The sequence below is a fragment of the Filicampus tigris genome, chromosome 1 (genome assembly GCF_054856515.1).
Source record: "Filicampus tigris isolate MCC_2025a chromosome 1, RoL_Ftig_1.0, whole genome shotgun sequence".
Taxonomy (NCBI): Eukaryota; Metazoa; Chordata; class Actinopteri; order Syngnathiformes; family Syngnathidae; genus Filicampus; species Filicampus tigris.
This window is the reverse complement of record NC_141217.1, coordinates 19513134-19537698: the sequence shown is the minus strand read 5'-3', so window position 1 is coordinate 19537698 and position 24565 is coordinate 19513134. Positions and strand designations below refer to the sequence as shown.

General features: G+C 39.3%; 2 protein-coding genes across 2 annotated transcripts; one reads left to right on the top strand and one right to left on the bottom strand.

The window, feature by feature from the left end:
- Positions 1-146: 146 nt before the first annotated feature.
- On the top strand, positions 147-10219 carry ccdc22 (CCC complex scaffolding subunit CCDC22). The gene is made up of 16 exons (XM_086024877.1): positions 147-587; positions 999-1176; positions 1411-1543; positions 2584-2690; positions 2903-2987; positions 3686-3855; positions 4562-4777; positions 4867-5025; positions 5947-6066; positions 6142-6258; positions 6350-6451; positions 6629-6736; positions 7109-7204; positions 7363-7422; positions 7509-7583; positions 9488-10219. The coding sequence occupies exons 1-16, from the start codon at positions 538-540 to the stop codon at positions 9599-9601; spliced, it is 1890 nt and encodes a 629-aa protein (XP_085881003.1). The 5' UTR covers positions 147-537; the 3' UTR covers positions 9602-10219.
- A 3028-nt stretch (positions 10220-13247) lies between these two features.
- On the bottom strand, positions 13248-23989 carry slc38a5b (solute carrier family 38 member 5b). The gene is made up of 16 exons (XM_086024865.1): positions 23702-23989; positions 19602-19708; positions 19426-19495; positions 18912-19027; positions 17893-17966; positions 17707-17799; positions 17516-17597; positions 16629-16711; positions 16412-16470; positions 16119-16235; positions 15881-15960; positions 15688-15788; positions 15485-15609; positions 14720-14864; positions 14019-14122; positions 13248-13946 (listed from the first exon to the last, which is right to left on the bottom strand). Exons 2-16 carry the CDS (start codon positions 19655-19657, stop codon positions 13842-13844), a joined length of 1410 nt encoding a protein of 469 aa, XP_085880991.1. The 5' UTR covers positions 19658-19708; positions 23702-23989; the 3' UTR covers positions 13248-13841.
- Between the last annotated feature and the right edge of the window lie 576 nt (positions 23990-24565).

The following is a 24565-nucleotide window of genomic DNA, read 5'->3' as shown; positions in this document are numbered from 1 at the left end:
AAGCTATTATCTAATTTACATATTTATTTGAATCCGCTAAAAGTGTTTCAATAATTCCATGCAACCATTCCGCAACTTCTGTCATGAGACCGAGATGTTGATGCATGCTGGGAAAGGCAGTCATATTGCCATTTGTTTGCATAATCATTCGGGCGAAAAGACTTCAACTCCCAGAAACCTATCTTTTTCTTTTTTCATTATCACTCTATTTCTTTACTTTTCCCACTGGAGAAGGCATTCACTTGTCAAAATTATCTACCTTCACAGTCGGGTGAAACTTTTAATTTCAGTCTTTGGCAGGAGGAAATTTGTTAATGATGAATAATGCGCCTCGTTTGACTCGGAGAACAGAATGAACTCGGTGAGACGTGAGCTTCTGCTTGCGAACAAGTAGCTAAATGCTAGCCGATTGAGGCTTGTTCTGCTGCTGCTTGGCCACCATGGAGAAGACACACTTCACTCATTGACTGGTTGGTCTACAAGCTGCACGCTTTAGATGCATTACTTGAATCCTGCGCCTTGATTCAAACACCCGACATGGAGGAAGTTGACAAAATCTTGATACTCGCCCTAAAACAAGTCGGCACGTAAGTAATTACTGTCGTTAGGGTAATGACACATAGATGGATAGATAAAGACTTTATTCATCCACAAGGAAAATTCACTCTTCCAGGAGTCTCCAAAATGAAAACAATAAAAGGCGAAGCAGGCATGTAGTGTTTATTAAAACAAGAAAAATGTAAAACATGTTATTTATACAAGTATTATATTTAATCAAGGTAGAATACGGTGTTGAATAAGAAGGTGCTTGGTGACATTATATTTGTTTATGTCAATTGTTGGCAACATAAATAAATAGACATTTACTTTACTTTGCCAGTCAGTCAGCCAGACTGTCTGGATGTAATGGCCATCATATGATCAAACATGTGAGTGTATGACTGTCAACTTGCAGTTAAAAAAAACACATTCCAATCCATTTGTTCTGCTTCTTGTAGTGAGCTGAGTGAGGAGGTTGACAGCGTCAAAGACTTCACCAGTGAGCTGATAGTGGAGGCGGTGGTGAGATGTATCCGGGTCATCGATCCCGGCTTGGGCAGCGTGCTGCCAACCTCCCTCCCGCCTGGCATGTCTGCCCGCTTCAGGGTGGGGATGAGCCTGGCACAGGCATGTCAGGTAAAAGTGGCCATGACTTACTGATTTGTGGAGCAAGTCTGTTTTAATTGAGTAAGGCAAAGTCGTTTTTTTGTTTTTTTTTACGGAGGGGGATCCCTTCCAACTTAGAATGTCAATATTTAACATTATTATACTTGTTCAACTTAAAATCTAAAAAAATAAAGACCTTCTACCAACAAATAACAAAATCCTGACCTAATATTGAAAATATGAAATGTCATACTTTTTTTGCAGGAAATTGGTTATAAAGGTGAAATAGGTTATCAGACCTTCTTGTACAGTAGTGAGACAGAGATTCGCTCCCTGCTCATGTTCCTTGTGGAGAAACTGCCCAGAGAAAGCGCTGAGGCCTCCGATCAACCAACAGGTACAGGATCATTGCCATCATTAAACCTTTATAAAATAAAATTTCAATGCCCTTAACTGTCTAACAAGTATAAAAATAGCATAGGCTAAGTAAGCCTGCAATAATGTAAAAATGCTCACATCTTTGATGCATGAAGGACTCATACAGTACAGTATAGGGAAGTGGAGAGAGAGGCTTGGTGAAGGTGATGTGACTTATTGCGCCACTTTTTTAAGTATACACTGTCAAGTGTTAAATAATTACAGTATGTTAAAAAAATGTACTCAGACCTAAGTTATAAGTAGTTTATGCGCTGACCAACAGAGGCAGAGCCAAACTGTTGTTTATGCTGGATGTGAGTTTCTTCACATAAGCATTTAGCCGAGCAGCTAACAGTGTGCTAATTTCTTCCCTACTGATGTCAATCTATTGTTGCGTTGGTCTAGTCTAGACGGAGACTTTAGAGGCATATTTCATACGGACAACTTGGTTGTATTCTGAAGCAACTACAGGGGAGTTTCCACAGTAATAAAATAAATAGACTAATACACATTCCATATTTGTTTAAGCAGTAGCCCAGAGTGTGGCAAACAAGCGATGGCCCTCAGCTTAAAGCCAATGAATATTTTAATTTCCGGAGGCTGCTGCTCCCTCGGTGTATGCGGCACAAGGACACATCGCCAAACACTAAGTTTCACTTTGATTCTTTGGCCAGCCTAGCTGCCAAGTCATTGGTGGAGAAAAATTGTGTAATTTACCTCCACTGTTATGTAACATTGGGGCGGAAGTGCAGAACATCTCGCTCAGAGACAGATTTTTAGAAATAGCCTGATAACTTAGATAGATTTACTTTTTAAGTTTTAGTTCCACATAAGATGGGTGGGTGCCCTACGTACAAACAATAAAAAGTACATAGTTCATAATACGTCTCTTTTAAGTTATATATTACCCCAACAGCCATTAGACTGCTTGTCCACATTTTTGGTATGACTAGTCATTTTAATACTGTGTTGACCTTTTAAGGAGTCAGACATTGTTTTATTTTTTTTTCCCTCCTCCAGGCAAATCAACCATTCTTCAGAGATCTATTGCTGCTGCTATCAAAGCCCAGCTGGTAGCACCTTGGCTCCCTCCAAACTGCAGGCTACCACTGCATGGTGAAACACAAGTAAACTCTTAAAAATTGCACTTCACTGTCAGGTTTATGGTTTAAAAGGGGGGCGGCAAATCAGCACAGCGGGCACTGTCTTCTTGCTACTTTACGTTCACAACTATGATCGGTTTCAGAGAATGTGTCAGCACTTTAAAAGCTTAAATTCAAATGGTAAAGAACTATATGCATATTCTATTGCCCTCTGACGTTTGCTTTCCTGCCCACAGGGTTTAGGTGTAATGCACAGCTTCCACATGCAGCCCCTCAGTTTACCATACTGTATTAAAGATCCAGGGAAGAAATCACTGAAAGGTAGGCACTATTTTTTTGGCCTGACAAACTTCTGTTCCACTCTTGAGCCCATTTATCAATAATATATTAAAAATGAGTGGAAATGTGATTATTTACTTCGCACGTCGGGTTACAGTGTGTTCCTCTAAATTTTTTACTTGCACCCCTAAAATTTCATGTTAGGAGCAACTGTGCTCCATATAAAAATAGCTATTCTGAAGCCTTGGTATTTGTTTATTTAAAGGGGGAGTCAACCCAAACATATTTTTTTCAAGAATATGTTCGATGCAAGCCCACTAGTTGAAACAAGGCATTATGATAAATATTGTGGTTGTGGAATAAGAGTTAATCCATTTGTTTTTAGCTGTCTCTGGGGGCGGCCATTTTGTCACTTCTGTCAACTTAAAGTGACATCACAACTACCCAGGGCTCAGGTAACGACCAATCACAGCTCAGCTTTAGAAAACAGGCGAGCTGTGATTGGTCGTTCCCTGAGCCGTGTGTGTCTGTGTTCCGTCAACATTTTATTGCGTGCACACTGCACTCTCAATGGCTTGTGAAGGTGCGTTGATGCTCGCCAGATGTGGCTTGCCAACACCTAGTCTCCGTAATTCGCAATGGATTTTTACTATGCTGACCTGTGCTCTTATCTGACGTTTTTTGGTGTTTGCAGTTCACCATACGTTGCAATTGAATTGAAGCGTGTGCCATGATTTCAGAGACAAAAGACTACCGGAGAGATTTTCTTCCCCCTGTGACCGCTCAGCTCCCCCATAATGCCGCTGTGGCAGCGTCCTTACTGGAGCAGCACACAGCCGAGCTCAGTGCGGCGCAGGAATGGGACAATGAGTGGAACAGTCAGGGACTCCTGTCTCGTCTTACGCCACAGGTAAATCATCTGCTTTCCTTGCTACTGAAATGTGTCCAAATCTGTAGAAACATAGAAATGTGTTTCCAAATGCTTAACCTCAGAGCCGTCTCATGCTTTTATAGACCTTCTCGTAACGTTTTGAAGCAATAGGTGCCAGGGCACTTGCGGTTGACAGAAATGAATGTAGTACTGCTGACTTGAATTGAAAATGATCAACTTGCTGTGTTTGTGTCTGTGCCGCCAGATATAGACCGAAAGGTTTAGGTACTTTTTTGATTTTCTTAAAGATTTAAAAAAAAAAAAAAAAAACAGCAGAATGTTTGGGCAAGGGGGATAAATCGAGGAGATGTAGACACTGCGGCCACTTTTAAAAGGTCAGACTGGCAACTGTCATTGGGTTTGTGGAAGGCATCTTCTCAAAGGTATGAACAAAACATTTGGTTGGGTTTTCTTTGAGTCACTTAGCAAAACATAGTAATGGCTAGCTTGCTAACTAAGGTCAGCTCCACTGCATCTTCTTCATTGCACGGTCTAAAGAGTGTGCCTATGCTTCTAATTTGAGTTTAGTCTAGTCTGAGTTCCCACCGCGTTTATTTTTGAATCAAATATAAATATTTGCCGGGACGTATGCGTGACGTCATGGTGAAAAGGTTTATTTAAAAACATTTCCTCTACGCTCTCCGATTGGCCGTAAATGTTTTAACAACTGTCCCCTTTCACACAGGACTACAGGGCCCGAAAACTGACTCGGCTGCGTAAACGTATTGAGGAGCAGTTGCGCTCTGCTGCCCTTCCCCCGACGGAAAGTGCCCTTGGTGGTCTTGGCGCCACCTCTGATTTGTCTGACATACTGCAGTCCTTCAGGGGGTCTGCTTCTTCTGACCACAGCCTGACGAAGGGCTCTCACTTCACCCACTCCCAGAAGTTCACTTTTACACAAGTGCGTCCACCTGGCGGTGCCGAATGAAAACTACAAATGGTGTTTAATTATTCAACGCTGCCTGTGTTTGTTTGCGTGCGTTTGATCAGGAGATGGAAGCAGCGCCATCCCCTGTGCGGCGGACAGATGCTAACCAGCGCAGTCAGCAGGAGGAGCTAGCGTCGTTGCAGCAGCAATTTCAGCAGCTGTGCAGTGATGTGGACCAACTAACTACGGAATTGAAGCACCTGAGTGTCACTAATGCTCAGGTAGCACCGAAACATTCACTCTCTGACCTCTATTCGTTTGTTAATCTTGTCATGACATCATCCAGCCTATAATGACAGAAAAGACATACCTCATAATCATGTTTTTTTTTTTCTCGCTTTGTCTGTCAGAATATAATCTAACATAATATAACCTCTTTTACCCAATATGGAGATGTTTTTTTTATATCTTCAAGCCCATCTTCTTCAGGAGTCTGAGGGTTATTCAAAAATATATTCTTTGCTCCTTGTACTGGTGTCCTTTGGACGCACACCTCAGACGTTGTACCCGTTCTGTAATAGTCACATCCATTCTGAGGGTTACCCAGATAAGAAAAATAATTGTAAACGTGGTCAACTAACTTACAGGGATGTAACGATTCATCGAAAATTGATTAAAAATGGATTTAAACTGCTTAAAATATGCATCAATGTAAAAAATGAAAGAAACAAAATCGAAATGTTGTTCACAAAAGAATTTGTAGCAATAATATTCAAATCTATTGTACATTTATTCTTTTTCACGTTTAGCTCTGACACTAACAAAACACTGATAAGACAAAAATGTAGTTAAACAGTCAAAATTATTAATTCATTTTCAATTTTTTCAAAAGGTTATTGTTTGTAACAGGGACAAAATGCAGATGTTAAAATAAAAGCATATTTTAGTTGTAAATGAGTCATTCATATTGTTAAAAAAAAAAAAATCGAGTCGAAATCGGGAATTGAAAATCAAATCGAATCGAGGCTTGAGAGAGTCGTTACATCCCTACTAAATTACACTGTATAGTGGCCGCTGAGCGAGGAAGATGAACAATAAAGCATAAGTGGGCTTTTTGCATCTTCTAATGCGCTGTGTTTCGGAGAGCGAAATCCATGAACGGGCCATCGGACCACCTTTCTCATGTGGACGTATCTGTGTAGGTACTTGATGAGTTCAAGCAACGGGAGAGGCAGAACAATGAGCTGGAGGAAAAGATCCAGCTGAAAAAGAAAACCATTGACCTTTTACCAGATGCCGAGAACAACATAGTGAAGCTTCAGGTAGGCGAGATTAGTACGAATGGATTTCTTCAGAAGCACCCGTGCCTTTGAATTCATGTCGGCCTTCTGCTGCAGGCTCTGGTGGAGGCCAGCGCCCAGCGGGTGGTCAACCTGGCCTCTCAGTGGGAGAAACACCGTGCACCACTCATTGATGAACACCGCAGGCTAAAAGAAATCTGCAGTCATCAGGATGTAAATATGCACAGGAAAATAATAACAATAATTCAGTTTAAAGTGATTTTATACACAGTACCGGTAGTTAATTCATCTGCATTTGACACAGATGGAATCATCCCAAAAACTGTCTGAAATCAAGGTTCTACATGACAAAATCCGTGTCTCAACAGAGGAGGCCAAGAAGAAGGAGGAAATATACAAACAGCTGGTAATCAGAGTTTAAAAAATATATCATTTGTACATTTCTTTCTGCAACTGCGTGTATTATATACAGTAAAGTAACTTATCTTATGATTGGGTACTGTGACTAAAATGCAAGTTTATTTGCATTGCAGGGTTTGTGCTTTTCTTCTTGGTTGCTACAATTGTGCCATTCTCACTCTAGGTCACAGAGTTAGAAAGTCTTCCCAAGGATGTGTCTCGAGCAGCATACACTCAGAGGATTCTGGAGATTGTGATCAACATCAAGAAACAGAAGGAGGAAATCACCAAGGTAAGACTTTGCTGGAAACAGCTTCTTTTTAAAGGAAAGCTAAGGAATATTCCAATCTCTCAATGCTTAACTGACAAACTTTAAGTGTGTGCTTGAGTTGTTTGTGGACGTAAAAAGATTTGATGCTAGAAGCTTCTCATGTCTACCAGAAGCTAGATGCTCTTAATTGATGTCAGCGTTCTGGTGACGTTGTCGGCCGAGTTTTGACAAGGAAGAGGAATTTTTCAATTTTTCCGACTTATTGATTCAATAATATTGTAGTGATCAAACGTCTCTTGCCTTTAGTACGGCAATTTTAGGAATGCAGTGATGCTTGCCTTTTCCGTGAATCCATTTCACCTCCCTTTTGTATCTTATTTTTTTCTGTAACAGATTTTATCCGACACTAAAGAACTGCAAAAAGAGATCAACAGCCTCACGGGAAAACTGGACAGGACTTTTGCTGTGACGGATGAGCTTGTCTTTAAGGTCATTAAAACACAAGTCCCTTTTGTCTGTGCTTTTGTTAGTAATTGTCTCTTAATTCTATTGGTGACTTAAAGCAAATTGTCAAACTCCAGTGTCTAGCAGTTGTAGAACAGAATGTTTTATGTTATGTTTTTTTTTTTTGTTGTTGTCACTGCTAGGACGCCAAAAAAGACGAGTCGGTCCGCAAATCCTACAAGTATCTGGCTGCTCTACATGAAGTACAATCAAACATCCTCTACTGCTATTATTTTTTTTCTCCTCCCCATTGCAATATTGTATTTTACTATTTCACTCTCTTGTGTAGAACTGCAATCATTTGATCCAAACCATCGAGGATACTGGTACGATCCTGAGAGAGATACGAGATCTAGAAGAGCAGGTAAGATTTGTCAAAGGTTCTTGTTTTAGATTTTGGAGCTAATTGAAAATATCATGTAGCATTGCAAGCACTAATTTCAGTTGAGCATTTTCAGAGTAAAGGTGGGCGATATATATCGTCATCGGTATCAACGTCAATCTTGCTTTCGCGATGTGTAATTTTACATTATCGAGTATTAATACTGCCTCGAAAATCATAACGAGTCATTCGACTGTTGCAAAGTATGAAGAAATGCTGAAACCCCTCGTTCGGCAAATCAGGTTGCATTGACGGCAGAGAAGCAGGAAGTGATAATCATTCCACGAATCAGCCGGCAGGACCCAGTCACGTGACTCTGTCCGCAATGCAGCCGCTCTGTTTCAAGTATGGAGGAGTGTCGAGCGGGGAATAATAGCAAGGCGCAAGTCCACGTCGTCCGTAGTCTGTAAATGGTTTGAGTTTGACAAAACTCAAAACGCACGCACACACACGCCCAGTACTTTACCGATCAAGTCAAACGTGACAGCCTGGATGTTCGGTTAACATTCAGTTTACACGCTTGTAGTCCGCATCATTCATAACTAGCCTGTATTCCCGAGGCATGTTGCACAAACCACGGTGGCTTATTAGTGTGACGCCAGGATACACCCAAACATGAATAAAGTCACAAGTCGACGTCACAATGATGATTGAGTGGGAAAATGCCCTTTTCTGTAAATTGCAGCTTTGTTATTCAACTTTATTCTGAATACGGTGGCCAATGTATGAGAATGGGTGTTGTCATGACGATGTCTTTTTTTTCCCTCTCGCTGGGTGACACTTCTGTCACACAAATCACAAATCAAATACATTTATTTACCATTCTGATTGCTCTCGTAGTTGGTAGTGGTACACCAGTACTTACTGCAGCTCAAAATGTCATATCGTTATGGAAATACAGCAGAGACATTTAAATGTCATAAATATTCCCAAAAATGTATCTAAGTCTATACATAATTTTTTGTTCTTTATTGTTAATTATTGTCCTAGAACAAGGGTGTCAAAGTCAAATGGACGCAGGGCCAAATGTAGCTACAAGCCGAAGGCCGGACTGATCGAATGTTCATTGAAAATTTTTTAAATCCTTTGCGCCTGCTGATGTTGTCACGCTTCATGATATATTTCTGTAATATTTCATATCCACAAATCCAAATTTAGTCACACAGAACCTCTCTGTAATTTTCGAGGCAGAAACCAGACAGTATATAAATTCTATTCTGGATTCTAAAAATATGAAAACGATTAAGACTGTTTCTTTGTTATTTATTTAGAAGTTTTGTTTAAAATCCCCCTGGCTCTTCTTTTTCTTTTCTGTTGTTCACAAACGCTGTCTATCCACAATTGGTCTGTGAAGCAAGTGCAGATTTAAAATATTTTTGTAGAATATCGTCAGTTTTTTGAAAAAATCTTGAGATTTTTTTCTTTTTTCCCATATCGCCCACCCCTAAGTCAGAGGAGAAGATGAATGCTTGATTTGATTTGATTGATCTGCACAACAGTGAGAGTAATTATACTGTAAATACCTGTATTGACTTGAATTATTTTGCAACATTTTATCAGTAAGAATTTAAAGTACACGTTTCAATTATTTTCAAAGTTAATATAGTACACAATGTGATGCAGGACTTGGAGGAGGAAAATGCAGAATTCCGTAGTACGTCTTAAAACCATAACCGAGAATGGTGAAACTTTTAGACACAACTGGGTTCAATAAAAGTTGTATTCCTGCGGCCCCCTCCACCTCTCCTACTTAACCGGCTTGTGTCCCGGTAGCTCCACACTCTCTATACCGTGCATCGAGCTGTGTAGATTACACCTCTGTGTCCTAATTTCTCCTAATTCCATTTGTTCAGTGTTTAACAATTCATTTTATAATTTGTCCGCAGATTGACACGGAAAATAGTAACAAAACAGTGGCTAATCTGGAGAAGATTCTAGAAGACTACAAGGCCATTCGACAAGAGAATTCTGCACTTGCTACCAAGGTTAGAGAGGGTTGACTTTGAGCTACCAACTGATGCTCTAGCTTCAAAACAACTGTTGTTACTCTGAACATGACTGAAATAGGTCTTCGACCGAAGCAATTGATGTTCATTAACACCTCCCGCCTCCTGTGGCCATTGGGAGCTGCTTTTCTTCAAAAAGCTCAAATGGTATTTGTACCACAATAACAGAACAAGCATTTTTAATATGTTAATATGGTTCCCGATGCCTGATTTCTCATGTTAATCACATCTGCAGCTACACATGCTCTGAGTTTGTAAAACCCACACTGGTCACTGATTTAACTTAAAGTTAATAATAAATGATGTACTGAAGGAGCTTATGAAAGTCAGGCACCAGCAATTATGCGCACTTGTTTAGATCTACTATTCCAATCCTTACCTAAATCAAAATCAACAGCAAATGGTGCTGCCAAACCTGCCTTCTTAGCTCAAGGGCCAATCTCATTATCGTTTAAAAGAAATGGGGGAAAAACTAACATGTATTTGATTACCTTTTGTCTTCATACAAGCATCCTTGTAATTTCTGGAATGAGCTGTATTTGAACTGAATGTTGAGTGAATGCTTTTCGAATGTGTCGTTTAGAGCTATTAATAAAAAATTGTATCTATTGTAAAAAATCAAGTGTTTGAGTTTGAATGTTTATTAGCATTGTTTCATTAGACTTCCCTTTAAATTTTTCAGAACAGTTTACTAACTACAGAATCACACCATGTCAGGTTGGACTGAAAGTAGTCATAAGAGTCATATTTTAGTTATCAGTCGAACCTTTGAGATAAGGTTCTCCTCCAATCAAAAGTTGAAGCGATTCAGTTTTAGCGATAGCTTACTTTTTCTCAAGCACACCATTGTCTATTTCACCAGAACTTGCATGACTTTAAATTGAATTGCCTTAGTGTAAAATGATCAAAGACTGATTCAGAACAAGTTTTAAAGACCTTTTTTAATTCTTGAAAAACAAAAAAAGTCATCATTAACCTAAAACCTTGGAACCCTTCGCACTCTTGCAGTTTGAAAAGTCAGTCCTGCGCTCATAAATTAGATTCTGGTCCAACAAGAAACTCTGCAGCAGATCATCGGGGTTATATTGGCAGAGGAATTGTTGGGCTGGTTCAAGCGGTCAGGTGGGCGGTCTCAGCTCCAATACTTCCCCCTCACATGGCGGCGCCTGAGCCACTCGACTCTCAAGCAGCTGGAGCTCAGGCGCACAATGCTCACAGTACAGTACTGCAGTTTAGGAACAAGTACCCTGGCGACTGCAGCACAGGATCCTCGTGTGCAGCCTCATGCTCAGCTCGAACACGAGTGGAAACTGAGAACAGGTTGTTGGGCCAGGAGAGGGAGCTGGAGCCAGAATCTTAAATTGCTGCACTGTAGAAACTGGAGCTACAGGGGCCAGTGGTGTGGCTGTTGGCCAGAGCGCTGGAGACTAGAGGACTAGACGGTAGGAAGTGCTCAAAACTGAGCCCTGAGCTAAAAAAAAAATTAGCAGACTAAAGATGAGCAGGTTGGAAGGGGGCTGGCACACATTAAGGTTTGCTATTTTAATCTGAAAAGAGTCTCTAGTATTGCTGATGTGGCAGGTCAGCAAAAGTTCAAGCGCTTTCTTCTGCAGTCCGATATGAAGCACATCTTACCAGTTTTAGATTTGGTTTGCCGTCTGCTTAAACCACCAACGCAATTTTATGGTTGGATCATTCTGTCAGAGTTTGCGTAGGAGGGGTGGAAAAATAACACTCAAAATACAGGGCGAGCAGACAGATGCAAATGTGGCGACCACATTTAGTAAAAATAAAAACTATCATCACAAATGAAAAGGATCAAACAGACAATAAGACCATTTATCCTTTTTTTTTTTTACAGCACTTGTCCTCATTCGGGTCACGGGTGAGTTGCAGCCCCTCCCAGTTTACTTTGGCTGAGAGGCGAGTTACACTATGGCTGCCAACCAATCATAGGGCACAGTGGATAAAAAAAAAGTCTAACCCCATGTTAAAATGCCAGGCTTGTATGATAAAAAACGAGACCAAGATAAATAATTTCAAAACTTTTTCCATATTCACTTATAATACAAACCTTACAATTGAAAAAAAACAAACTTCGAGAGGTGAACTGAAAAAAAAAAGTTAAGATAATGTGGCTGCTCAAGAATGTAACTGGGGATGTGGCTGTGTACAGAATGAACTCATCACATTCAAACTTGTGTTAAGTGAGATTTACCTCTGTCACCAGTTAAAGTGCCTCTGACAGACCACAAATGAAATTCTGATGTTCTCACAGTCTTTTTTTTTTTTCTTTTTGTAGTCGCGTCTTACATCATAAGCTGTGTTTCGCAGAGAGTTTCCACGGTATCAAAGGGATCTCATTCAGGAAAATGGTACAAAAGTATTACCTAGCCTTAAATTGACAATGGAACACAGTGAAGACAGTCATCAACATTGGAAGGTCACAAAAGTGACATCACAAAGCTCTGGAATTGATTAAAATCGGAGAAGAAAAATGGTCAGGGGGCCAAAAGGCTAACAGCAACATTGAAGGAGCATCAGGAATTTCTGGCAAGTACTGGCTGTTTAAGTACATGTGACAACAATTTCCCCTCTTCTTTATATGTCTGGGCTATTGGGCAAGGTGGCAAGACAGAAGCCTTATCTAACAGGAAAAAAACTTTCCCAAACGCTTGTAATGGTCCATTGAAACCAAAGTTGAAATTAATGGCCAATTAAAAAAAGATTTGTTGGAAGCATACACAACACTGCTCATAACCCAAAAGACCACCATTACATACAGCGAAGCGTGTTGGTGACAGCATCTTTATTTGGGTTGGGGCTTGTGTTCCTTCAATTGAAACAAGAGTCTTAGTCGAGATGAAGGAATTATGAACATCTCCATTCAGTGTTAGCACAAAACCTTCACACTTTTGCTCAGCAGCAAAAAAAAAAAAAAAAAAGCCAGGAAAAGTATAAAAGGAAAAGCTGAACATTAGAGGTTGAACATTTTTTTAATGGTGGCAGGTTGTGGTCAGTTTGGTGACCCCCACATAACACAAGTTCGAATGTGATTGGTTCATTTTGAACGCAGCTACTTCCTGAGATATAAGATGCCGTGCACATTATTGAAACCACATGGACTCAATTGTAAAAAAAAAAAAAAAAAAAAAACTTTTTTTTTTTCAATTGAGTTGTTCAGATTATAGGTCCCATTAATGGTGGAAAACGTGAGGAATTAATTATCTTGGTCAAATCTTTTTTTTTTTTTTTTACAAAAACCTGGCGTTTGAACAGGCTTTCTTTAACATTATATCCACCGTATAGACAAACAATGAACTTACGTGAAGGCTTTTGGAATGTGAGAGGAAACCAGAGTCCCCGGTGAAAACCCACGCAAGCACAGAGAACGTGCAAAACCCGCACAGGAATGACAAATCGCCCAACTGTGAGGTTAATCGCTTGGCTACTGTACTGCCGGAATAAAAAGTAAACCTGGGAACTATTATGTTAACTTAATAGTGTTAATCCCAGACACAGATGGTAGAATGATCATATTACATGACCCAAAAAGAATCGGCTGGACTGCACCAGGGGGTTGGTTGTACAGCATTGCATTATTGTATAGTGTACAAGTTGTCTGAAACAAACACAGACATATTTTGACAATATTTATTGAACTATATATGTCCACAATAAATGTACAAAACCAAAGTAATTGGTTACATTATACCAAATGAATTGGTTCACAGCATAGCCATGCAACACCACACTGTCTTTTAGACCGAGGTTAACATTTCTTTTGCGGTTTTTGAAGTACTGCTCTGCAGTATTACAAAGTACAACACATCAAATGACCTCAAATGCCCCCTCCCCGCCTCATAGTGTTTGGTCTTGTTCAATGTCATTTTTCTGCTCCATTTTATAAAGCAACGATTAAACAAATGTTTTGCATGCAGACAATATTTTTCATCTTAGCGTTATCCTCCACAATTTAGTGACATTTAGTGAAGATGGATAGTTGCAAATATGGTGGCTTCCATGGTCAACGTAAGCGGGCCGACGCTACCTGCCGATGTGTCCTGAGTGGCTTTCGGGGCACACTTGGCTGTTGTCGACACCGTGGAGGAACAACGTGTCCTCGTGTAATTAAGGAGCGCTCCGAGCCATCAAATGGTCAAAACCATCCAGCAGAAAGTCGAGGACTGTACAATAAGTGAGGATGCTGTTTCTGTAGAGCTTTGGAAGAACTTTAATGCCCACCCAGACTTCGTTTTTCCCCGCTTGTCCAATCGAGTCCAATGAACGTAAGACTCATTGCCATAAATATAAATCCGAGTGCTGTGAAACATGCGGCCTGAAAACAAAAACAAATAGAGGCGACGTCAGAATGGAACTGTCTCTCCGAAAGGTCTAAGCCGAAACCTACTTGGATCTTTGGTCTGGAGTTCATGGGTTCTTGCTCACTGGGGATGATGCGGATGTAGAAGAGTCCAGGAAGGATGAAGATCAGACTGGGAGCAGTAGTTGCCCCTGGGCAAAGAAAAGAGACCCAACATTTTACAAAAAAAAGTACCAGTATCATTCAAGGCTAGTTAATGACAACTAATGAAAAAAAGTCAAACTAAAATTGAAAAAAAACGTTTTCATTACCCCAAAAAAAGTAACTGAAACTACATATTAAGTTTATGAAACTAACTATAATTATAGCACTAATGTCCTCTTTTTTTTTGTCTGTTAATATCATGCATGAGGTTTTGGGGTTCATTTCAAATGTATTTATTGTGGTATTGCTGTACATGCGTATAATTACACAATGCTCAGTGACTTTTTTTTATTATCTTGCACTCAAAAAATACTCCTAAAAAAACCCCCAAACTAATAAAAACTAAATAAAAAGAAAGCATATTTAAAAAAAACCTAACAAACTTGCTTTAAAAACTAATTAAAACTAAATTCATTTAAAAAACAAAAGTCAAAACAAAATCAAAAATAACAATAATGAAAATCTTAAACTATTATAACCCTGGTATCATTCTGTTTAGGATCATATTGAGTTTTTGCCACAAGTACGCAATTTCTATGCGAGTATTACAGCTATGATAAGTGCGCGTTAATCGAATGTGATACCGGAGATGCCGAAGATGTCTCGAATGTTGGGCACGAGGATGACCAGCAGGTTGACAACAAACAGCAGGCACAGGGCAATGATGATATGGCGCACCCAGTGGAAAGCCTTCCCAGGGAACAGAAGCTGCTGCAGGGCACGACGGATCTGATGGAAACGCACACGCAGTCCTTTACAGTAAGCACCGCACACTACTCCATTCACTTATTTCAATTTATTGTTCCAGCATAAAATTACATAATTCAATAAAATGTAAAGTTTTTAATCCTTTTTTTTTTTTGCTTCAATTCACTGTCCCGCTCCCTCTGGTATGTCAGATGGGGGCAGTGTGATACAGCCCCAGTGACATAAACAAGAGTTTCACACCTCATTTGTTGTTTTATTTGCCACGGATAAAGAGTATATGCCTGTGAGTATTGTTAGATTGTCTGTCTGTGTTGCTCCACTGTTTGTGTTGTTGCGTAAAGGGTTAGATGCTATTCATTAGCTTTAGACTTTAAGACAAAGCTATGTGGTTTTAAATACACAAGGTGTAATTCCGTTTACTGCCGCTATACCGTGCTTGTACCTCATATTTATGCTCACAAGTCAAAGCAAAAAAAATCGCCAAATGAAGGCTTTTAGAAGAATGTGTATCACTCATATCTCAAGACACCATTCTAATATGATTCTACACTTCATTTTAACGGGTAATAATCACAGTATATTTTTGCAAATCAATAGCGTGAATGGTGTAAAATGTGAATTAACAATGCACATGTTCTTACAGGAAAGAGCACCACAGGGACTGTGAGAGTGACAGCGACCAGGACAGCCAATCGCACGCAGAGGATCAGCGTGTCCAGAGGATCCACCTTACTGTAGGTATGGAGCAGCTCTGCCTCTGTGTTTGCTGTGCAAAAACCCCAAATTCACAACCAAATATTACAGAGGAAATCTCCGGTCAAAGTGCCAGAGGTGTTGCACTCACCGTAAAAGGTTAGATAGCCAAATGTGGCAGTGAGGAAGTACATAATGAACATGCCAAGGATGGAAACATTGCCGACATTCTGCATTCTTCTCTTGGTTGGGCTTGATGGAATAAGATTAAGAAAATACTAAGGATATGCAACAATGGCAGAAAACTAATTTGGTTATTTGCAAATTTTTTTTGTGGGTCTTACTTTCTTAGTTCTGTGTAGATGGGAAGAACTTCAGGGTGACACACAAAGGCAAATGCCAGAATTGGGATAGCATATGCTGTCTGCAAACAAAGTGGGAAAACATCTGTCCAGCCGTTTGTCACGTGCCATACGATGCTTAAATATATAAATGTACATACATGAAGCAGCAAATTATGCTTTGATGGCACGCCGATCGCAGGTGGCGAGTTGAAATGAAGTTTATTCGGTCTACGCTTACCTCTTGGTTAATGGTGAAGAATGTGGTGGTGCACATATCCCCTGAGTGTTCTGTCCCGACAGAGTAGTTGCCAAACACCTCCAGAGGACACACGATGTGAAATCTCTTGTAGATGACCTTTTGTGACAGGAAAAGGCAATATAAGCGTGCGACATATTAAGTTGTGCACAGCTGTCCGAGATTGCATAGCATCAAATTTAGTTTCGAGGCTTTGTATAACGCAACATTTCATTCACTGTATGTATTGGTTGAGACCCTCAATATTTATATTGTATGATTTGGCATCCACTTACCGCAGAGAGGAAGAACACCATGCAGGAGAGAGAAAAGCCACTTGTGTAACCCAAATACCCTGTGGAGCACAAGACAAAAGAATTGAGTCAGGAACATTGGCTATGATGGGTGAATGGACAATATTTTCATGACATCATCCATTTCCTACACGGCGCTGTAAAGGTTGTACTATCCAAATATATGATAATTTAAGTCGAGACAAAAATTGATAATTACCAAGGTGCTTCATGAGGGCCAAAGGGAGGATGATACAGACAGTGACTATGATGATGAGGTAATTTCCATTCATGAACCAGTCACTAGTTGAGGAAGATAAAGAGAGACTCCTTTACCACAATTCTTACCACCACTGTGTATTTTCACCTGTATTATTAGACACATACATTGTGGTTAATGATATTTTCATGGTCATTTTTATTTAAATGTCTTTCATAATGAGTGCACTCTGGAGCACTCCAGGCTGACTCTAAAGTCTACTGTCAAAAGACAAATGAATATACAGTACAATAAGATGTCTTGTGTGATTATGAGTTCAATAGCATTGAATCAAAGACAGGTTTGTTAAAAGGGAAGTCAGCCTAAGCATTTTTTTTTTCAAGAATATGTTCCCAGCAGGCCCACTTGTTGAAACACGGCCTTCTGATTAATATTGCATTTGTGGAATATGAGTTGAGCAGCAAAATCCACCCGTTTTAGCCATCTTAGGGGGCGGCCATTTTGTCACTTCTTTTCGACTGAAAATTACATCACAGCAGGGGCGGAGCCATGGGTGGGCCTGGGTGTGCACATTGACGGATTGACAGACTGCCCACCCAGTGAGATTCATGAAAAAATATATACTTTAATTTCTTTTATAAATTATTGAATTATTTTTGAATGTGTTTTGTTGTGTTTTTTTTTTTTCAATATTAAGAATGGCATAATTGTGGTTGTCTAAGGCTGAACTGAACTTCATATTATTCAGTTTGTCATTTTATTTGAATATAAAATGTGTTGGAACAGGAGGATTGTGCTCAGTAATGGCCCACCCATTAGCCACTTCTGGCTCCGCCCATGCATCACAGTTGCTTATTGCCGTTATAACTATACACATGACTACTTACTCTGACCCGGTTGTTTGGCCGAGAAAAGCCTGGATAACCAGCGGTAGCTCGGACTTCACAATGAACAGGTAACTGGACATCGCTGCAGGAAGAGGCAAACATTTATTGGCATTGCCTATATTGTCAAAGCATAGGTGTCATGTGTCATTTTCATTATCTAGATTTACATCCCATTCATATTGAGAAATGACCTCCAATGTTATGTAGCGTTATGATGACAGCTGCTACAATCTTTCCTGGATGTCCAAATGCTCTCATGCCCAGGTGCTCATAGGCACGGATACCTGAGGAAATAAAAAAGCAAACAAAAAAAAACCACATTCACTCACATTTACTTTGTTTTTTGTTTTGTTTCCTAAATGTTTTTGAAGCCTTACCCACGACTCCAGCGCTGCGTAGCAGCAGATGGATGGAGTAGGAGGACAGACATGCAATACATATCAACAGGACCCTGTCATACACACACAGTAGCAGGAGAAATGCGTTTAAGGAGGACGGAGAGGTGAAAACAAAGCTTGTGCAAAATGGAGGGCGCACCAACCATTAGGAGAGAAAATTGTAGTATTTTCCATATCTACGGTATTTTTAATGTCAGTCTTACAAATCAGACAACTAGGGTTGGGACTTGTTTGAAATTCTACAATTCCGGTGCCGATTCTGGTTCCAAACGATTCTTGATTCTGATTCTGATTCTTTTAGGGGGCGGGGTAAAAAAAAAAAAGTTTGCATAGTTTAAATTAGGGGTGTCCTAGCCATCCATTTGGGCATGGGCCGTGTCATTTCCCTGCACTGGGTGGCAAGGCCGGAAAAAAAAGCTTGTTTTCAACCAAGCACACATCATTTGTTAGGGCCACTGGCCCCCCAAAAATCCTGAAAAATCTTTTTTTTTTTTTATTAAGAAGCTCTTGTAAAAATAAACCTTTTAGTTTTGCATATTTTGAACTACATTGATGGATTGGTTTAGTGGACACTCTAAAAAATTTTATTCAAGAAGCTTTCAAAGCAAACATGGTGATGCGCTATTTAGCTGTTATGCTGCATGCAAATACGATAAGTTGCCAACAGAAGGGAAATCAGCTCCAAGTATAAATGCTTTTAAATCCAGGTTAAAAACTATGCTTTTTTTCCACATTCCTCTGATTAAGATGGAGGAATTAATTAGCAAATTATATTATTATTATTTTTTAATGTTTTATTTTAATTATAATTAGCTAAATAATAGCATTAAAAAAAATCTATTTCACTTTACGGTCATTAAGTAATTTCAGAAAGCCACTTTCTGTCTTTCCTTTGCCCCAACAGGATAGAGGGGTTCGACAGGAAGAGGAAGTAAGACAGACAAACACTGGAGATCCCTCCAAAACAGTAATTTAAGGATTATGAGACAAGCACTCACAGGAAAAGGATGATGCCTGTGTTGGACATGGCATACGAGAGACCCAGAATTCCGCTTCCCATGATGGCGTTACTCAGGTTAAAGACAGACATTCCCAATGAGGTTTTACCCTCAAACTGAAAGAGAATTAAGTTTGAATTTTAAACATCAGAGAAAAAAAACCTCCAAAACAAAACAAAAAACAAACACCTACGACTGGTGAAAGGAGAAAATGAACAGCAAATGTAGTAGCAGTGTTGTTGTCTGCAACATAGGAAGCAGGGGCACCTGCCATAATGATCAGTGTTTACATTTCAATAGTCAGACTTCTCCCAATTTGCAAGACTTTCTTAATTATAGAGGTTAACACTCTCTTGTTTCTTATAGAAGGATTACATTTTGTTCTTAGCTTTTAAAAAAATGTCTGTTAAGAAAACATGAGGTTGTTGAAGGAACTGGTAAGTCTGTTGTATGACCCAAGTGTACGGTATTTAGGAGAATGATTCCAAATATTCTCTTTTCCCACAATACTCACGTCGGTAAACTGGGGCGTCTTTGTGGGCCCGCTCTTGTGCTCTAGAAACAGCTGATCCTCTTGTGGGACTCTGGAAGTGGAAGATAGTACAGTACTTTAAATGTGAACAGTATAAATGCGCTACAGTTGGTGGTAATCTACAATGAGTCAAGTAAAAGGAAGCAAATGGAGCATACTCTTCATCCATTGGCACAGCAGCTCCATGACCATTTGACAGTTTCTCCATTTCCATGATTTGGATGGGATGGTCTCAATTAAAAGGTGGTAAAATGAAAGTTGAAATCTGAAAAAGAAGCCAAACACAATGCACCTGATAAATTAGACTGCAGTGCATTTTATTCAGAAGAGCCTTTCAAAACACACCCGATCAATGTACAGTGAGCCGAGCGAGATCAGTCAAAAGCTCTACGGATGAAGCTGAGAAGTGTCTACTAAATTAATGTTGTTATTTATAGAAATTATAGTTGTTTCTTTGTATTCACAGCGTGTTCATATTGGTACTAGACTTTAGGCATATCTGATCGGCTATTACATACTTATATTTATAGTTTGCATTTCATGCTAAATCTGCGATCAGTTGTAATGTTATGTTATGTTTCCCCCCACCATTTTCCATGTATTGAATGTTCAGATCAGATAGATTGCGCCATATTCTGATCTGTCATGTGTACTTTAGAGAATAAATTGATAACCTTATAGGCATAAATCTAAATCTGTGTAAAATACGGACTGTTATGGATGCGGTTTTGTTTCACAACTATGAACTATAATGAGTCTTTTAGCACATCCACACCATGAGCAGTCGCATGTGATTATGTAAATGTGGGTTCCCGAGAAAGAACTGCACGGACTGAAATTGCCATTCATCATCATCATCATCTAAACAGAAGCATTTTTGACAACTAGATACTGTAGCAGTCTCAAGAAACAGCAGCTGCTCTTATATATATTCCAATTTCAGTTCAACGGACTTTATGCTCGGCATTTGTCCTGATTATTTTTCTGGTTCAAATAGGAACACTAATTAACAAACTTTTAAAAGATTATGAAATAAATGTTGAAAAAAATGAGCAGCTGCTATTCAAACTTCTTTTTTCTCAGTAATGAAAAAGCACGCAGTCAGTGTGTCGTATAGGAAAAATAACACAAGCAACATAGAAGTTGTAAACAGTGGTCTGGCCTATATCACTGTCAAAGTACGTGAGTGAGCTCATCCAGCCAAAACAAACGTTTCTTCTCGTACCTTATCACTATTTGGTTTCCCCATGGTAGCAAGAGTAAAAGTCATCCTCGGGTCGAGTCAGATTGATCACAACAGTTAATATAACCTTTTAGAGCCGGGCTAGACCAGGGGTGGGCGGGCTACATACGGACCACCAGGATCTGGTCCACCAAGCATTTATGTTATCAAGACTACTGTAATATTTGTTGATTGGTTTGGGTTTTTTTTACCTAAAATTGTCTGTTAAAATGTATGTTTTCATTTTTATTGTGTATTCATCTACCTCATCATCATCAACAATTATTTATTACATTAAATAATATATTGTGTAATTACAATTTAAATAATTATGACAACATTCAAGAATTATAACAATATTTTAAAAAATGATGTTTGATCACGATACTTTTAACTTTTTTTTTTGACAAGGCTTATCTATTCTTTTTAAAAATCAAATGTTTGCCCTTGCCTGGTCTAGACTGGACATTCCCTTAAAATATTTACTACCAAGCCAACATTACAACATAGGCTAGCACATGGTATAGTTGCCAGTAGGAAAACAAAACAGCTACAGTGTAAATAAACTTGTGGCCAAACTAAAAGTACACAGTGTGCAGTTCAATCATGGAGCATTTCAGGTCACCACATCATTCACAAAATTAAATGCTACATTTGCTCATAAAGTACTTGAAATGAATTAGGGGTTTCTAGAGTCACAGTAATGTTAGACTTGTTCATGTTGACTTTTTTACACTACTTTCAATGAATTTCTTCTATTAAATGAGTAGTATCCCACATATCTTGTCAACTAACATCCCTTCTTGTTTGCGTAATGTGAAAATAAAACAACAACTTCAATCCAGTGTCACGCTATATATGCTATTTTATATATATAGAGCAATTTTTTTAGCAAGATGGCAACATGCCAGCGGCAAGGCGAGAGCGAGGCCAAACGTTTGGCTGCAATAGTGGATATTTTCACGTTGAGGGCTTCTGTACCGACAGACAATGTGATAAAAGCTGAGAACGACCTCCCTGTTCAAACATGACAGCACGTGGCTCTTTCTAATACTGTGCTTACACAAATAGACATCATAAATTTCTATAGTGACATACACTTCAGGATAAGGTCTGACTGACCACAGTCCAAAATTAAACATGCGAAAGGAAAAAGACATAGATGGTGATGGTCTACACTCTCTATTTATTCAAATGGCTTTAATACCCGAACATCTCATCCATGAAGATCAAATCTAAATAAAACCTGTAAAACATAAGTCACTAACAAGCTTCAGAGTATCATATCACCAAAATTGCATTGCATTGATTTGGATTCTGGTTTCTATTTGGTAATGTTATAGGCTTTATCCCAGGATGCCAAGACAGCTTTGCATTGATATGTACAGTATGTTTTCAATGTAACGTGATGATGATGTAAATAAATATTCAGCATTTAAACTTCACATGGCCATCAGGATGAAAGTTAATCCTCTCATCCACCAAGCTAAACATATCAGTCAGAAAAGTCACATTTTGTTCTGAACTGTTTTTATCTTCCTGTTTCCCATTGAAAAGGTTTCCCCAACATACTATGCTTTCAGGAACAATCTTGAAGTCCATCACATATAAGCTCGAACAATTATCTCACTACATCCTTTTCACTTTCAGTTTATACTTTTCCATGATTAGGAAGCATCTTCCACAATAGAAAAATCGAACAGCTTCCTTTTCCCCTCCTCTTTCCCCTGCCTAGGATCAAACCGGATGCCTTCCTGCTGTGCTGCGACAGTCCTCACCACTGCGCCGCCACCTTTGCAAACATCGCGTTTTATTTTAAGGTTTGATTCCAAGCTATGATCACAAAAATCAACATGCCCATTAAAATGCCAAAGTCAACTTCTTTACATTTTAAAAATGAATATATAGATATACTGTATTCGGTATTCATTAATGGTGAATAAGAAATGTGAGTAATTGCGCATGTTGTTAGAATTTTGAGTAATCAGAGTAATCACTCTTCATACTATCATTGCAAAAAAAAAAAGTTGGGTGAACTCAAAATTTCACAGCAACAAACTTCGATAAAATTTTAAGTTGGCCAATTCAACAAAATATTTTACATTTTGCTCATGTGAAAATTGTCTTTTCCACATTTCCGACAAAGAAATTAGAGTTTACTTGTCCCTTATATTGTCCCCCAACTTTAAGTTATAAGTAAAAACAACTCAGCAAATTGTTTTGGGGCAAACAACTTACTTTCTTTATTGTGCTAACTAACATTGTTAGCATAAATGTCAATAATTTATATTTTAAAGTTGTTCCGACGTAATTTACTGTTTTACTGTGTAGTTAACCGAACTCAGCCTATGTATTCTGAGCACTCAGAATGTTCCTGTTATGATATAAGAGCACAAACCACACACTGCTTCTATTTTTTTCCCCCCACATGATTTACGCAGTGACACTCTGTGCATTTGTGTGTGTGTGCTGAACTGCACTCACACTGGATGTGAAACAAAACATTTGCCACTCATATCCATATTATTTACTCATTGCCACAAATCCAATTCGATGCAAATTCGAATAAATATGCTGAAAGAACATATAGCAATGCAATGTGTAAAAATGCAAAGGAAAAAGAACATTATGAAACACCAAAAAGCATCCCATAATTTAAAGGGGAATTCCACGATGATGATATGACAACATGACATGAAAATGTTATACACTCACATTTAGACTTTAACACAGCTTATTTATCTTGTATTGTATTCATCGATGTACTAATAACTCCACATATTTTCCTTCATTTCTCTCCTAGGATCAGTAAAAAAAAAAAACATACCCACACACACACACGTACACGCGCACACGACTGTTTACTGAAGCATGCTTGCACAAAAGCTGAACATGACTGAGTGAAAAGTTGTCAAAGTTGAAGAGAGTACACCTTCAACAAAGCGCTTTTGTTTTTGGTGAGCAGAGCTGCTCAAGAAGTTAAACCACGTGGCAGCAGCCAGTACAGCTCAGGGAGCAAAATTTGGGGCGACTTACCTCCTCAAGTCCAGCTGCCCCTCACAAACAGTTGTTTGCGACGTGAAGTCCTGCCACCACAACGGCACGTTGGGCCCAGACGTAATACGGGTGTGTTTCGGAGCCCTGAATGGAAGCGCACTGTGGCTCTGGGGAAAGTTGGGAAGTGAGGAACAAATATGGGAACAGGGAGTGAGAAGGGGGGCTGAAAATGATGGGATCAAGTTTCTTGTGAGGTCACACGTGTAGGCACTCCTCTTCCTTTCCCTAAAACAGACAACACATTAACTGTGACATTGTTAATGGATTGATTGGTGGAGAATTGCCAAGATTACTGCGTCCTGTTCATACACATGGACGTGTTTCATAAGTTAAGGAAGTGCTGCTGGAGTCCAGTGACGTGCGAAGAGTAGAATGTATTGTGCACGGTATTACATAAGAGTCTGGAGTTGATGACCAGCCGTACTGGATATGAGAGCCAAGCTGGAAAAAGCTAGCTGTGCATTGCATCAACGTGGAAGCGTAAATATATTCACCGGTGAGCTCCACAAGTGTGTGAGGCAACCTGAGTCCATGTACCTTCAAACAACAGATGGTAAAGGTTAAGAACACTCCCATGAGTCCGTCTGTGGCTTCCACACAACGTGGGCCTGTAGGTTTGTACGTGCATTCACAAAGGGGCACTGCGGTGATTTACAATGCCGCTTAAATAAACTGTTCGGGTTTGAATATTCCAACTTGCGTGAGGGTGACAGACATTTAAAATTAAAAAACAGACAAAACACAATAGATATTATGCTATATGTCACTTTTGTTCCAAAACACTCATTTAAACCTTATGTGGTCATTGCAGCAGCACTATAGAATGCATTGTACACGTGGAAC

Bases quoted from the DNA above. Each gene is read 5' to 3' on its own strand.
- ccdc22 (XM_086024877.1), top strand. From the start codon at position 538: ATGGAGGAAGTTGACAAAATCTTGATACTCGCCCTAAAACAAGTCGGC. The intron at 4,778-4,866 runs GTGCGTCCACCT...GCGTTTGATCAG, and splicing joins AGAAGTTCACTTTTACACAA to GAGATGGAAGCAGCGCCATC. The intron at 6,259-6,349 runs GTAAATATGCAC...CATTTGACACAG, and splicing joins AAATCTGCAGTCATCAGGAT to ATGGAATCATCCCAAAAACT.
- slc38a5b (XM_086024865.1), bottom strand. From the start codon at position 19,657: ATGGAAATGGAGAAACTGTCAAATGGTCATGGAGCTGCTGTGCCAATG. The intron at 19,496-19,601 runs GTATGCTCCATT...TTCCACTTCCAG, and splicing joins GCTGTGCCAATGGATGAAGA to AGTCCCACAAGAGGATCAGC. The intron at 16,712-17,515 runs GTAAGTAGTCAT...TTCCTCAACTAG, and splicing joins GGCCAAACAACCGGGTCAGA to TGACTGGTTCATGAATGGAA.